Source organism: Myotis davidii, unplaced genomic scaffold, assembly GCF_000327345.1.
Source record: "Myotis davidii unplaced genomic scaffold, ASM32734v1 scaffold815, whole genome shotgun sequence".
NCBI classification, from domain to species: Eukaryota; Metazoa; Chordata; class Mammalia; order Chiroptera; family Vespertilionidae; genus Myotis; species Myotis davidii.
This window is the reverse complement of record NW_006288179.1, coordinates 698999-715106: the sequence shown is the minus strand read 5'-3', so window position 1 is coordinate 715106 and position 16108 is coordinate 698999. Positions and strand designations below refer to the sequence as shown.

The 16108-nt window shown below is 40.5% G+C and overlaps 1 protein-coding gene and 1 long non-coding RNA gene across 2 annotated transcripts in view; one reads left to right on the top strand and one right to left on the bottom strand.

The window, feature by feature from the left end:
- Positions 1-16108, bottom strand: part of KATNAL2 (katanin p60 subunit A like 2) — a 38916-nt gene that overhangs the window by 13071 nt on the left and 9737 nt on the right. Inside the window, exons 5-11 of the mRNA XM_015561481.1 lie at positions 14646-14744; positions 14360-14437; positions 11526-11624; positions 9167-9230; positions 8826-8944; positions 4472-4563; positions 2257-2367 (exon numbers count right to left, since the gene is read on the bottom strand). Of these exons, the coding sequence (XP_015416967.1) occupies positions 2257-2367; positions 4472-4563; positions 8826-8944; positions 9167-9230; positions 11526-11624; positions 14360-14437; positions 14646-14744 (662 nt within the window). The remainder of the gene's footprint in view (positions 1-2256; positions 2368-4471; positions 4564-8825; positions 8945-9166; positions 9231-11525; positions 11625-14359; positions 14438-14645; positions 14745-16108) is intronic.
- Positions 10143-16108, top strand: part of LOC107182515 — a 12785-nt gene continuing 6819 nt past the window's right edge. Inside the window, exons 1-2 of the long non-coding RNA XR_001513229.1 lie at positions 10143-10232; positions 12099-12168. This is a non-coding gene — a long non-coding RNA (uncharacterized LOC107182515). The remainder of the gene's footprint in view (positions 10233-12098; positions 12169-16108) is intronic.

The following is a 16108-nucleotide window of genomic DNA, read 5'->3' as shown; positions in this document are numbered from 1 at the left end:
CGTTATATGAAATGCTGAAAGGTATTCTTTAAGAAGAGGAAGAAGAAAAAGGTAAAGATAAAAATTATGAACAGCAAATACTTATCTATCAACAAGTGAATCTAAAAATGACGTGAATAAATAATCTGGTGATCATAATAGAATCAGGGACATAGAAAGGGAATGGACTGACTATTCTTGGGGAGGGGAAAGGGGTGTGGGAGATGCGGGAAGAGACTGGACAAAAATCGTGCACCTATGGATGAGGACAGTGGGTGGGGAGTGAGGGCAGAGGGTGGGGTGGGAACTGGGAGGAGGGGAGTTTTGGGGGGAAAAAAGAGGAACAAATGTCATAATCGGAACAATAACGATATAATTTTAAAAAAAGAAAGAAAATCCCTTCTAAATGTCTTTGATTTTTTATTGTTAGTGGCTCCTCCTCCTCCTCCTCCTCCTCCTTCTCCTCCTCTTCCTCCTCCTGCACCTTCTCCTTCTCTTTCTGCCCTCTGAATCATGTTATTTGAGGCTTAGCAAAAACTGATCAGCTTAGGGAAATGGTGGCAGCACAATAACTTCCTCTATAGAGTCCTAGGTGTCACTGGTAGTGGAGGGCTCTCTGTTCCTCTAGATACACGGGTGGGCAAACTTTTTGACTTGAGGGCCACAATGGGTTCTTAAACTGGACCGGAGGGCTGGAACAAAAGCATGGATGGAGTGTTTGTGTGAACTAATATAAATTCAAAGTAAACATCATTATATAAAAGGGTACGGTCTTCTTTTTTTTTTAGTTTTTATTCATTTCAAACGGGCCAGATCCGGCCCTCGGGCCGTAGTTTGCCCATGGCTGCCTAGAAAATGGGTCGGTCTCCCTGGGGGCATAGACCTTCCAAGAAGCATGGGTGAAGTTACTGTTTCCACACAACATAAAGTGTTATGATCAACCACATTTCAAATGGATGAAGACACAGAGATTCTTTCTCTGACGGATTTCCACAGTCACATCTCTGTTTGGGCCCCACTTTAATATTATCTGTAACTAACCAGTATCTTCAAAATGTAAAATGCTGATCATCTTAACATGTTAGAGAACATCTTATAAATCTGAAGGGAACTGGAAACAGGTTTAAGTCATGAATATATTTAAAATAACAGGTTACACACAAACTTTTCAGTGACCCCTGCTTTGGGAGCCCAGATGCATCTTTGAAGGTTGAAACAGAAGTGGGAGGACAGGGGTGACACAAGAGTGTCAAGTTTGAGCTCTGTTGCAAATGTGCTGTTGACTTTGGGTGGATTGACCTCTCTTGACCTTCGTCCCTCTCTGCCCATGGGAAGGCAGCATGTCCTGATCTATCTTATGTCTCACCCACATCTCTAAAGAAATCATGTACGTGAAAAATATTCTTTTTTTTTCTTCCTGTCATTGCTATAGCCAATATTATTATACTTACTAGTATTAGCAATTTTTCTTCCCTACCCCTCCCAGCCCCATATTGTACCAGCTGCCCCCAGGCCTCATGCACTATTGTCTAGGACCATGGTTTACATGTATATGAATATAAGTTCTTTGGTTCATCTCTCTCCAATATTCCGACCCCCTTTCCTCTGAGATTCGTCAGTCTGTTCCTGTGCTATGTGAAAATATTCTTGAAACTATAAAGAGATTATAATTATTTTTTAAAATATACTCTCCACGTAGATATTGGTTTTCCCTCGTCAACATCTCTTATTTCCCAATTCCACTTCTAGAATTGTTCTTAAAATCTCTGGGATATAGTTTGAATAAAAGATTCTGGGTGTAGATTATATTTTTAATTAGAGATTGTTTAGCTTCCTATTTACTGTGCAACATTAAAGAAAAGATTTTCTTCCTAACTTAAAAAAAAGTTTAATTTTAATACTGTTAAAAATCAAAGCATATTATTTCTGGAATATTTTTGAGTCCTGGAGATTTTAGCATTTTAGAGTTCTTTTTGTCACAGTCTTGTTTAAACATACTAAATAAATTGTCTTTAAACTCATATTTTTAACATCTTTTAAAAATATCCATTTTAAATGTTGTCAGTGGTATCCTGGCCTGTGTTCCTTCTATTAAGGCAGATTCTTTCATGGTACGGATAGCAAGGATTGAGGACTTGAACAGGAAAGCCTTCAGATTAACCTCCCAGGGCTGGAACCAAACAACAAGGCTTTGCCCGAAGTGGTCAACATGATATCTTCGTCGGTACTCAGCGGCTCATGAAAATGTGTTCAAAATGTACTCGTTACATCTCTTACCAGGGCAGGTTGGAAGCGGCTAAGACAAACACGAGATCTTCCGAGCGAGCCAGCCCATCCATCTGCACCAGCAGCTCTGTCTTCATCCGAAGGCTTCCTTCGTGCTCTCCCCTAGAGAGAGAAAGGAGGTGAGTTTCCCCAGGGCAGAGCCTTCGCTTCCATGACAAGGCAGCAAAGACTCAGGGGCTGTGGAACGGGTTCTCTTCCGACTGCTAACCCTTCCCTGCCTGGTTCTCAGGAGCCACTCATACTGGAGTTGGAGGAAACAAGCCATTTGGTAGTATTTTCCCACAGACAGTAATAGAGAGGATGTAAGTGAACATGATGATAGTGCAAAGAAAACCCAAAGTTGGCAGCGAACTAGAAAATGACAGAAGGGCAGACAGTGCCTCTGATAGATTGAATCCAGCTCTGTCCACCTGCTGTATTATTTACCCTTTTATAAATGGCATAATTGAGAATAATCTTTTCCCTTTATATAGCTGGCATAAAAGAACTTTCTCATTTTTTTTCGTATAATTTATGGATATAAACTGTCCAAAAAGAGAGATCAACTATTTGTCTGAATCTGTTTCACTCTCTTTTAATAAGAGGCAAGATAATGACATGGGAGGCAGTCTTCTGTGAAAATTCATCCTCCAGGCTCCCATCACCACTGCCAACGACCTTCCCACCAACAAAGAGCTCACCTCAGGATCTGAACATCCAGATGGGCTCTACTAGTAAATACTGACCATATCTGGCAGGCTCTCCTTCCTCTGCACTTGAATAGATGGACATAATGGACAAAAAATGCCGTCCTGAACAACATGACATTCAACTTCTCATCTCTGCATGAATCTTGGGGCACCCCAAACCAGGTGTGTGGCTTTTAAGGAACTGTGACGTTACTATCTACCTACCTTTTCCTAGGACAGAAGACCATCCACAATATAGTTACATAGATAGTCAGCATTTGGCCCTAATTATTATTCTTTTAACATAATAGGACCCAAGCAGGCTTCCAAGCACCTACACTGATTCCCTGACTATTTGAAGATTCTAGTTTAGAGATTACATTCCAGACAAGGAAACAGACATTCAGTACAAACCCAGAGCACACGCAGGACAGTAGATGAAGAGTTTCCAGATTAGCTCATCAACTCTGTGGGACCCAGGGATGGAGTGAGTGCACAGGTCACTAGGGTGAGGCAGACCAGGCAGGCTGGGGGCCTTGCAGAGGGGATGACCGCTAGGAGGTCTGCTGGGTTCCCAGCCCGCACTGTGTGGTAGTCTGTTCCCATCAGATCCTGTATAGAGAGGCCAAGTACCCTGGCCTGGGGCTGACAGCACCCACTACACCATGGAATCATCCCCTTTCAATCAACGGTAAGAGTCCCATGGACCTTAGTGGGAAAATGGTTTTCATGAGTAAAATTTCATAAATTATAGTCTAGTTGTATTTCCAACAAGCTAATTATTCTTTATTAATATTAGTTCTGCCTTGATGATAGACCGTTACTAGCAGAGGCCATTGATGAATGCAGTCATGTTGAGATTTCCCTGAGACCTGTTTCTTTTCAAGCCAAATGAGCCAAATTTAGTAAAAAGTTTCAGAGAAAAATACTTCTGGTCAAGACAGAAAGGCGTTCTTAAAACACACATACACAGCTCATTATAGTCTGAGAAGTGAACTAGAAATGAACAGTCTTTCCTGCTGGGGACATTAGCAGACACTTAATCTTTAGAGATAACATATGTGACATGTTTAAATTAGGACATGCGGAGCCACATCCTGATGTCACAGAAATGGTGGCTTCCCCGGCTTCGCACATCTTGTCAAGGCCTGCCCCTCTCGGGACTTGGCTCTTTGCAGCCCTGTTCCCCACAGGCAGCCTCTCTGGCTCCAGAGGAGGCGGTCACGGGCAGCTATTTTAAGCCAGCAGGACTATTATGTTACGGCAGCCTGGGACTGTGGGACTGGGTGATCTTCAGGCCTGAAAACCACTCTGTGGGGAAGGGGGGAAGGGAGGATGACATTTCCTCCGGTTATAAAACCTACTTAAATCAGCTATTCAGTTAACAGGACCTAATTTAAAGACCTTTCCGTGTGTCTGCAGAAAATTTGTGGGCTTATTAATAGGCTCATTCTGCTGGTAAATGTCGATGGGCTTCCGACCATCAAACACACTTACAAGAGGGGAGAAGTGATGACCAAAATAACCCTGTCTGTTACCCAGGAGCCGTGCCTCTCTGACTCATCACCGACTCCAGCTCGTCCAGGAAGATGGTGGAGGGGGCATGGTAGCGAGCAAGTTCAAATAACACCTGGGTGGGAGAAAAGCGACCACATGTTCAAACCCATATATTTAAAGTTCTCATGTGCTCCCAAAGAGCAAAAGCTTAGAATGACTATACTATTAACCATCTATGCTGCACTCTGTTATTTCACTAACAACTTTATAATCATTACAGTCATTTCTCCCTAGAATGTCCTATAGGGTTGGATGGTCCAATTATTTCCATTTGTCACTTGATAAAATTAGATCCAGAGAGTTTAAGTGGTTATCTCAAGGTTACTAATCATGAGTAGAGGAGCTTAAGATAAAACTCCATTCCTGATCTTTCAGTCCATTAGCCAATCCCTGAGAACCCCTGTCAATGACATGTTTCATAGGGACACAAGAGCCATGGAATATGTAAAATCATTTGATGATTGTCCCTAATCCTTTAGGGACAATGAGAGAGCTATTCTCAGGAGGAAGAATTGCTGGAAAAGGCTAGAGTTCCAGTCATGGGTAAAAAAGACAGAAATTCTGCCCCTCTCTGCTCCCCAAGTTACTCCACAGGGTTCCCATACCACCCAACACTGCTGCTTGGTAGGCTCGGGTACTTGAAGACAACTCCCAGTTGAGTAAAATGTTCCATTCCAGAATAAAATGTTATAGACTGAGAAAGAACAGGAAAGCAAGCAGCAAAAGAACAGCCATATAAAAACAAAATAAAGAGCTCTATAGGGAGATGTGATGGTGATGAAAAGAGTATAAAAAATGAAACCTTTTTTTTCAACCCTGAAACTGATCTCTTGAGCACCACATATAATTCTTCACTGGCTGATCAGAGAAAGCGATAGAGATTTAGAAAAAAACAAAGGTTCTTTAACTGGCAGAGGGGATTTATTCTCCATGTCACTTAGCACTAGCAAAGCATCACAGAACGAATAAGGAGGGAAGGACTCAGAAAAAGCCAGGTTGTGGTTTTCATGAGTAGTAGCAGATCATCCCTTAAAGGTCTCCCTAGCACTGAATAGAAAACTGCTCGCATGCGTGGTGTGTTCATGCTCATGCTCAAGTATGTTCCTTTACAGAATCCTATTTCATTTGACCACGACAACAGGCTCAGCCTAATGAACTGAGAGAAGAGCATCAATGCCAGGACACTCATCACACATGCCTTTACACATATAGAGGCCACCTTACTAGAAGCAAGTAACTTGTTCTCCTTGTCACAATGGCAGCAATCTTCCCAATGAAAAGTTGAATATTAGAACTCTTTATTAGAACCATACATGTTTTTAAGGAGCTCCCTGGGGTGCAGAGAGACCAAGGGGCAAGATGAGACCAAACATCCAAGTGGAAGGAGAACCACATCTGGAGCCGCTGTTTCCATATAGACCACGCCACTGCCCTTTCCACTGCCAGAGGATATACAGAACCCTGGGTAAGTGCTCTGAAAGCATTAGGCTAAAATTTTCAAAAGTACTGGGAGGAAGTTAAATCATAAAATTGGGGGGGGAGGGGTGTTAAAAGATGTAAGCACCAACAGGTGTGTGCATTTGCTAAAGAGACCACTCAACTACTCAATAGCATCAACTCCTAAGAGGCCTGAACATTAGGAGGGGAGGGAGCAACATAACCCAAGGGTTCCCTATAAATAACTCTTAATTGGAATATAAAGAGAAGCGAATGGTGGGAATGCTTCTTTGATTTAGGGGAAAGGTCCTGAAGGGCCATCTTTATCTGAAAGCTTCATAGTAAGGAATTTGACAGCATGACCAAGATTCTTCAGGTGAAGATCTTCTCAAGAGCTCAGAAAATAAAGTAGCTTCTGAAAGAATAGAAGGTGAGATCCTTCAAGGTTAGCAGAGGTGATCTGTTTTCCTCTTGAAATATTTTTTTAATATCCAAAATAAAAATGCATTTCACAGAGAAAAAGACACACAAATTCTTCAAAACTTACAAAAAGATGCTCAAATTCATTTAGAATGGAAGAAATGCATATTTGAGCACTGAAATATTACTTTCACTATCAGATTGGCAAAGATTTCAAAATTGGGTACTTCACAGTGTTGGCCAGGGTGTGGAAGAGCAAACACACTCACCATTGGTGGGAGTGTAAGCTGGTGCAACCCTGCTGGCAGGGAGTAGGGCAATCAGTGATCTTCATTCCCTCTGGCCCAGCAATTCTACTTCAAATAAATTGCTCTACATGACTACATATGCAAAGTCATGTGTATGAAAGGACTGTCCACTGGAGCTTTGTTCATAATAGCAAGTGACTGGAAACAACCTAAATGTCCATCAAGAAAAGACTGATTTAATATGTTTTGGGACACATCCATGCAATGAAATACCATTCAGATATATAAAAGAATATGCTCTGCTTATAACAGTGTGTAACAACATCCAAGTGAAAAAAATCCTGCAAGGTATAGAAGGGTATAGACATATATGTTGTAGCAGTAAGTTGCCTCTGGGTTTAGGGGTCTATATACACTTTTGTACATTTTTTCCAAAAAGATTAGTTACTTTTAAAATGTATTGTAAAGTAACGTGAGAAGTAATTTCCTCACTCTTAGAAAACTAACAAAATAATACTGAAGTAGAGGAAAATTTTAGTTTAAAAGAATGCTCACACAGAAGGAAGAGTTCTGGCTAAATGACTTTTCTGCCTATTCAACACTAAACAATAAAATCCATGCAGTTTTCATCTTTGTTGAGAATATTCATAAAATAGCTGAATTTACTCTTCTGTCTAACTAAGTCCTGTCCAGGGAATATAATGTATTCTTCCTTCGAGCATCTTGCAGTGTCTGGTGCTCATAGTTCTAAACAACACTTTTCAGGACAGGAGATAAAGCTAAACTGATTCTATAGGCATTTTGTAAGAGTTTTGTTGTTCCTCAGAACATAAAAATGGAACTTTTTAAAAAAGTCTTCTGGTTGATGAGGCGTCTAATTAGTCGGATTTCAACTTATTAAAATCCAGCTAACTAGAATCACACAGAACCATAGATTAAGGACAAGCCAGCTTCAACCCCATCTTTGGATATGGTAAGTTAGATTCAAGATGAAGAACAAAGAAATAGATGTCAACATATATTTCCATGTATTATAATCTTGAATGGGTGATAGATAATTTATGAAAACATATGCATTTGGACCAGTTTGAAAACAATATCAAAGTAGTAAATAATAGGTTACTTTTGGTAAATCAATCCTTTAAAAATATTCTATTATGCCTTCCAAGTAAGCCAGAATATTATTAAAATAACCCATCCAAGAAAACATAATTTAAGCATACTATTTTAGAGTAATTTCTTATCAGAAAATATATAATATTTACATTCATTTAGTATTAATTACTTATCAGTCATTCTACAAAGTGCAATAGTTTAACAGGACTTCTGAGAGGGACCCACCTTACATTGAGGCATAAATCATGAACAGGTATTCTCAAAAGGTAAAATTTTATAATATAAAATATGCCATTGACTATGAATGAGATATTGTAAAGATAGAAGCAATCTCTTAAGGAAAGAAAAATCATAAAACCTATAAGCTATTAGCACTTTGGAGGAATGTTGCTCAGAGCATCTGAATGAATAATTAAGTTTTACATTTCTTAAGTCTTCCTTTGAGTACCTAGTTTAGGAACCAGAATATAGTAGTAGCCTCTCAATAAATGTTAACTGGATAAACTGCACATTCTTAATAATAAATGCTTCTTGGATGAAGGAAAAAAAATAGGCCACTTCAGAGACAATTTTTTCAGTTTCCATTCCTAAGTTGCATGAGTCACCAAAGGGCTGTTGGTCAAATTCCCAAAGGAAGGGAGATCATATTTTGCTGATGAGGCATAATTAATATGTACATATGATAGTCCATCTCCTGGGTTTTGGGTAATCAAGATCCCGTATAAATTCTAACATATAAATCACTTAAAAACAAGTAAACTGTAACATCATTTTGTACCACTGTGTTTTGCTGGAACTTATTCTAACAAAATCAAGAATTCCTGTATCTATGAAACAAACTACTGGTTACCAGAGAGGGAAGGGGTTGGGGCTGGTGAAATAGGTGAAAGAGATTAAGAGGTACAGACTTCTAGTTGTAAAATAAGTCATGGGGATGTGCTAGACAGCATAGGGAATATAGTCAATAATATCGTAATAACTTGTATGGTGATAAGTGGCAACTAGACTTATTGTGGCAATCATTTCATAATATGTATACATATTGAATCACTATAATGTACACCTGAATCTGATAGTATACGTCAATTATACATTTAAAAAAAAGAATTCCTACCCGAACAAGTTTTTCTGAATCTCCTCTCCATTTGCTGACAATGGTAGATGCAGAAATGTTAAAGAAGGTTGTTTTACATTCCGTGGCCACAGCTTTGGCCAGTAAAGTCTTTCCTGTCCCTAGAGACACAGTGGAGAAAGTCTGATTGGCATTTGAGCTTCCTTTCTCTGCTTACAGACAGAAGTCAGTGTCACAAACAAAAAAAAAAACAAAAAAAAAAAGGAGAGGGGTTCCTCAGCTCTCATTTGCCCCATTCTGACATCCTGATGTAAGGACAGATGAGTCAGTTCACCCCCTGCATGCACACTTAATACCAAGACCAAACCAGAAATATTCCTTACCTGGAGGGCCATAGAGCAGTAGTCCTTTCCAGGGGGAGAGAATTCCTGTAAACAGCTGTGGGTACTATGGGAACAAGGAACAGGGGTGAGGTTTGGTACCTCTATGTAAGTCACACCCTAGCACAGGCAAGCTGGTGAAGCTGGAGTGAGCACAGCCCAACTCTGAGAGTCAGGTCTTCCATTTAGTAAGGCTGGCTGCTTATGTATCTATCTTATATATCCCAACTTGACTTTCACACTTGATATGAACGTGTGGCTTAATTTATGAGGCTTTTTAAAGAGCAACTGTTTTTAGGGAAAAGAACGGCATATGTAGGTACTCTGCTTCTCCATTACAATGGTTATTTCTTATATGCATAACATCATTCCCCACCCCACCTTACCCCGGCCCTGAGCTCTACATAAAGACCTATCAGATATGAACTTTAAGAGAAACACTAGAACCAACAAATAAAGGTGTATGTGAATAAAGCACAAAACTGTGGTGAGCCTGGCTGGTGTAGCTCAGTGGTAGAGTACCAACCTATGAACCAGGATTCCTGGCCAGGGCACATGCCCAGGTTGCGGGCTTGATCCCCAGTGTGGGGCATGCAAGAGGCAGCCGATTGATGATTCTCTCTTATCATTGATGTTTCAATCTCTCTCTCCCTCTCCCTTCCTCTCTGAAATCAATAAAAATATATTTTAAAAAACAATAACTGGATATCTTTTTAAAAAAAACAACTGGTGAACCTGACATAGAAGTCACGTAGAAGTTAGGAACATCCAATGCAGACGGCATTATGAGGCACGGGCTTCAAATGGGACATGCATGACTTCAGCGAGTCTCTCTCATAGTTCAAATTCAAACAATCTAGAGGGTGGGTAGGGTTGGTAGAAAACAACTAGAAGCAAAAATAATAGTAAAATCGTAACTAGCTATTAGTTTCTTGTTGATGAAATTTCAAAATCTCTATGCCATCACATACAGAGCCTATGATACCATGGAGATAGCACATCCAGAGAGCTTCAATGAGATGTTCTAGCCTGTCCAAAAGCTTTATTCTAGAGCCACTCAGAGGACATGGTGAGTAAAGTTTCACTAATTCTGAGCACCAGTATATTGCTTACCCACCAGTCTTAACACGGGAAATAAAAGGGGGGCGGGGAACACAATCCAAATGTATTGATTTTATCTCATTAGAATAGAAGCATCCAAAAAGCAGGGGCTGCATGGGCTCCGTGGTAAAAATAAATAAGTTATTGAATAAATTTGTAAACATGACTGCAGGAGATTACAGAAAATTATTTGCAGCTCCCTCCACCAATAGGCAAAGTATATTTCTCTACCACTTGAATCTGGACTTTGCCTTGTAATTTTGGCCAATGGGACGTTAGGAAATATAAGAAGAGACTGGAAAATATAAGACTAGCTGATATGAGGAATATAAGAAGAGACATGGGAAATGTGCATGGATTGGGACCTGCCCTTTCTTGCTTCTGTCTGGGACTCTCTGCCACCATGTGAACACCAGCTTGCCTGCTGGAGGCACGTGGAAGGCCTCAGCTGTCCCGTTTATCCCAGATTTCCCAGCCTCTCCATCTTCTCCAACCATTCTGGCTGATGCCCCAGACATGTGAGTGAGGCCAACCAATATCACCTGAAAAAGAGATGGGCCAGCCCAGCTGAGCCCCTTCCAAACTGCATACCCACAAAACTGCAAACAGATAAATGATTATTGTTTCAAAGGCACTGCATTTGGAGAGTGTGTCTATTATACAAAAGCTGTCATACACTGACCTTCTCATCACCATGTTTATAACCAAACATAGAGAGTCTTGTTTTTTCTTTTTCTTCCTGTTCAGTGAGCCACTCCGTACAATGACTTGTCAGCAGCAAGCAATAAGCACAACAGGCTGGCTCACTGGCCAGTGCCCTGGAGGGAGCTGCCTAGTCTTTACAACCAGTCAAAAGCAACGCCTCAAAGGATGGGTGTGTGTGTGTGTGTGTGTCGGGAAATATAGATCTATGAAAACAAAATAAGTGGCCCTCTCCTACAGGAGATATTTCTACTATGGTATATTTTTAGGGAAGCAGACTAATTTGAACCAATCTACAGGAACTGACAAGTAATATATGCTTCAGTCTTAGATCTAATATTATCACTTAGAGCAGATACCTGCCTTGAAACCTCGTGTAACATTTCAAACTGCCTAGAATGGCATGGGCCTTGGTAGTCCAGCATTGCCAAAGTATAGGCAAAAGGCTAACTTGTGGACAGAAAACATCCTGGGCTTCTCTCCCTAACGGGTGTTATGACATACAGCTTATCCAATGGATATGAATAGAAATACCCCCCAAGAGGCTTCCCATCCTTACCTTTATAGGATACACCACAGCTTCTTTGACTAACTGCTTGGCTGCATCGAGTCCAATAATGTCATCCCACTTTATGTTTGGATTATGGAGATAAATGTCCTGCAATGCACATTTTATCATTTTGTTAAAACTAATGTTTTCCTCCACAGCTGCAATAAACATGGGAGCCACAGAATACTTGACTTACAATAGGACATAAAGAGCTGGTGATAAAAAAAGTTTATGTTAGATATATGTATATATGCACACTGTAATTTTGGTTCACCAAAGGGATGCCATAAGAATATTCAGTGATTTTTCCTGAAGAAGACATTGATTATATAATATGGGGGAAGGGGAGCTCCTAACAATGGACTATACCCGTCTTCAGTTAATAGCAAACCAGGCTGATTTATGACTGTAATCAAAGAAGCTACAGAACATGCCTTCAAATTACATGCACTTTTTACTGTGAAACATAGTTCCTAGCTGGTGCCTGGCCTCTCTCTTGCTCCTTGATCTCACAAACACTTTCTTAATTTGTTGCATGAAAGAGATAATGCTCCTCTGAAACCAATTTCTCTTTTTCCCTAGTGATCACTCCCTACTTCCACCAAGAGCAATTGCTTCTACAGAATTCAAGGAAGCCAACAACCAAGCAAAAGTGAGTTTTCCCCTTTTATAGTAGAGCCCTGTAGCAGCCACCTAGGTTAATCAATTAAGGTAGCTTTTACTGATAACTCATTTACCGTTTCCAAATTCCAATTTCACAAGACGCCTCAGAACTGTCATTCAAGGGCCTTTCTCAGTAGGAGCTGCTTCAGGCAAACTGAATATCTAGAGTGTTACATTAAAAATAGAGAAAAGCCTCCTTTCCAAAGTCATTCTGAGGATTACGCAGCAATCTGGAAACTATTTTTATAGTTATTTAATTTTTAAATAAGTAATACATGCACAAGCTCAAAAACATAAAAACATATTTTTTTAAATGCTGGTGAGATGTTATGCTCCCACTCCTGTCTTCTGTCCTCCCAGGTCCCTTCACCCACAGGTAAGGACTTTCATTAGAGAAACTATTCATACAAGTGTTTCTGGTCATGCATGATATGCATGATCCATTCCTGGATGGGGACACAGAGAAAGGACTCAGTCTCCCAAGATCTTGGGAGAACCTACCAGGTATTTAAAGCTTGGACCTGCATGCCCACCAGCCACTCACAGATCTCGCCCTCTTCTAAAGTTGACATTGAGGTCCACATGGAGGTGTTTAATTTCCCAACAGAAGTTTTTCCTTACAGCAATCAAGTGTTATTAGTTAGAACTCAACAGGTTTACCTCACGAAGTGGTGAGCTCCGCGTCATGAAAGCATTCAGAGGCTGATGACTGCTTCCCATGGTACTGTAGGAAGGATTCCAGATGGAACCCTTTCAGGACACTTCCACTCTACAACTCTATAATCACTAGTCATGTTATCCTTTTGCAAAAACAATAATGAGACTATTGATTTTTGTGACCATAAAAAATATTTTTCTCTACTCTCTTATGCATCCCAATTACCACAGTCTGGCCCAATCCCTCATCCTCTCTCACTAGTAATAACTTCAGAGTTGGTCTCCCTATCTCCATTTCTTTGATATCCATTCAGCAAACTGTAAACAGAACAAGCTATCTATAAGCACATTTGAATACCCCAGTCTCAATGGACACCTTTGAAAGGCTCCCCACCTGCTGCAGGCAGGTCCTCCACCTGGGCCCTGTTCACTGGGCCCTTACTCAGGAACCCTGGCCTCTCTCTCCAGCCCCATTTCCCAGCACTCCTTGCGTCTTACATTGCTCACTGGAAACACTGCTTAACCAATACAATTTCACAGGTACGTTCCTTTGCCCAGAAAGTTCCCCACCATCCGTCTTGTACTTATTTCCTGGATACTTCTTCCCTAACACTTCCCCTCCCTTTGGCACAAAACACTCCTCCGTTTTATGCTTTCGCAGTCCCCCTTCTGCTGGGATGAGAAACGCTTGCACGCAAGGACTGTGTGGTTGGGTCACCTTTGCATTTCCAGCCCCTGCTCATGCCTGACACATAGTAGTCATGCAGCAAACAACTGCTGAACTGAAAGAGAGCTGAGCTGCAGACGCTGAATTACTCAGTCACAGTGCAGCTTTTTGCACCATTTTAAACATCTGTCGGAGCCTGCCTAGATTTCAGTCTTCCATGAAGTTAGAGAAAGTCTGCTATAACTCAGGAATCTCTTCTGTTCCCAAGGAACTTGCCCAAAGTCACACAGCTAGGAAAAGGAGGATTTAGACATCAAATCCAGCTGATCCAATTCCAGAGCCTCTGTCATTTACCAAAAGACTTCCCTGCCTTTAGATTCTGGGGTGCAGGCAGCCTTGAAAACTCGGTAATCTGGATAGTAAGCTCTTTCCTACTAATCTTGTATTTCATGGAAATTTCCGCTTGTGAAATCATCAGACTCCTGACATCTCTATTTCCAGGCTTTGACTGTTTAAACAAGATGCAGACATGCTCTTTCTTTCTCTAAGAGGCTTTCTTTCTTTAACTCTTGGCTCAGCCTAAAACCTTTCACCTGTCTGTCCCTTACTTTCTAAGTCTTTTTGGTTTTCTTGGCCTCTATAGTGAGATGGTGGGCTTTTTATATTGTAATTTTATGATTCTATAATTTATTTATCATGCATTATTGTGCCTCTAAACAATATGAGTGCCTTTGCAAGTGGGGGCACTTTATAAATAAATGATCATATTTATTGTTATTAATAAAAGAAGCAGCCCACAATGCTCCAGGAGCTCCAATCCACCTCTGTAAATTGTGAATTGAATATCTGATCTTACCCGGCTCACCACAGCTGCCAGTTCTCGCATCTCACTGTTCATGCCAATAAATGCACTCAGAGGTTTCAGCAGTCGTTCCTGATGATGGGAGCAAAACACCTCATGTTATAACATTGCTTCATAATTTAGGAAGAAAAAGAGGGCATGGATCACAATGACACAAATGGTGGTGGATTGCTATGACCTTCTACCCAATCTCAAGGTTTCTTTGACTCAAAATTATATCTCTAAAGTCCTTCTGGACTTTGGCAGTTTACAGGATGAATGACACATGTTAGCCACTTACTGCAGGGTCCGGGTCACACTCAAAGCTGTTCGAGCCGAGTTCGCTGGTTGCTCCTTTGATAGCGTCTGTGAGCAGCCCTTGGAAGTCAATGATTTGGCCCTGAAAGGGAGTAATGGTTTATTTACACCATTAAACCTTGAGGGAAGACTATCCTTAATAGCTCGGCACCATTAAACCAGGACACATTAATGTTCCTTGGTGTGTAGGCCAAACTGAAAGTGAAGCTTTAAAATAACCTGCACTAATAATGAACAAGGTAATTTCCTGAAGTGAGGGCACTCTAGAAAAAAAAAACCAAGTTGTAAATAAATTCTTCAGAATGAAGTTGGTTTAAGTGGAAATTCACAAGCATTTTTCAGTTCCTGACACAGACCATCTGCTTCCTTACATGTCTATTTCCCTATACTGTCTCCTCCTTTTGGAACATTACACACACAGGAAAGACTCATTGGCCCAAAAGTAATGATAGTTCCTATTTACTATGGACTTTCTCAGTAGAGTACCTGGCACAAAGCTACCTTGCAAGGATTATTTCATTTTTAAAAAATTTTAAATATTTTTCAATTACAGTTTATATTCAATATTATTTTGTATTAATTTCAGGTGTATAATATAGTGGTTAGGCAATGATATACTTTACAAAGTGTTCCCCTCTTCTCCCCCATATTTCCAGTACCCACATGGCATTATACATAGTTATTACAATACTAGAGGCCCAGTGCACAAAATTCATGCACAGGTAGGGTCCCTAGGCCTAGGGCCTTCTTTCATTCCACACCGCCTCCTGGTGGTCAACACACATCATAGTGAGCAATTGAACTGGTCTCCAAGTCAAACTCCTGGTCTCCCTATAGAACTCCCAAGGGGACACTTTGCATATTAGCCTTTTATATATTTAGATTATTGACTATTTTCCTATTCTGTACTTTACATCCCCATGACTATTTTGTTTTGTTTTGTTTTTTTTTTTAATTAAATCTTTATTGTTCAGATTATTACATTTGTTCCTCTTTTTTACCCCCATAATTTCCCTCCTCCCAGTTCCCACCCCACCCCTGCCCTCACTCCCCACCCACTGTCCTCATCCATAGGTGCACGATTTTTGTCCAGTATCTTCCCGCATCTCCCACACCCCTTTCCCCCACAAGAATAGTCAGTCCATTCCCTTTCTATGTCCCTGATTCTATTATAATCACCAGTACATTCTGTTCATCAGATTATTTATTCACTTGATTCTTAGATTCACTTGTTGATAGATGCGTATTTGTTGTTCATAATTTGTATCTTTACCTTTTTCTTCCTCTTCCTCTTCTTATAGGATACCTTTCAGCATTTCATATAATCCTGGTTTGGTGGTGATGAACTCCTTTAGCTTTTCCTTATCTGTGAAGCTCTTTATCTGACCTTCACTTCTGAATGATAGCTTTGCTGGATAAAGTAATCTTGGTTGTAGGTTCTTGGCA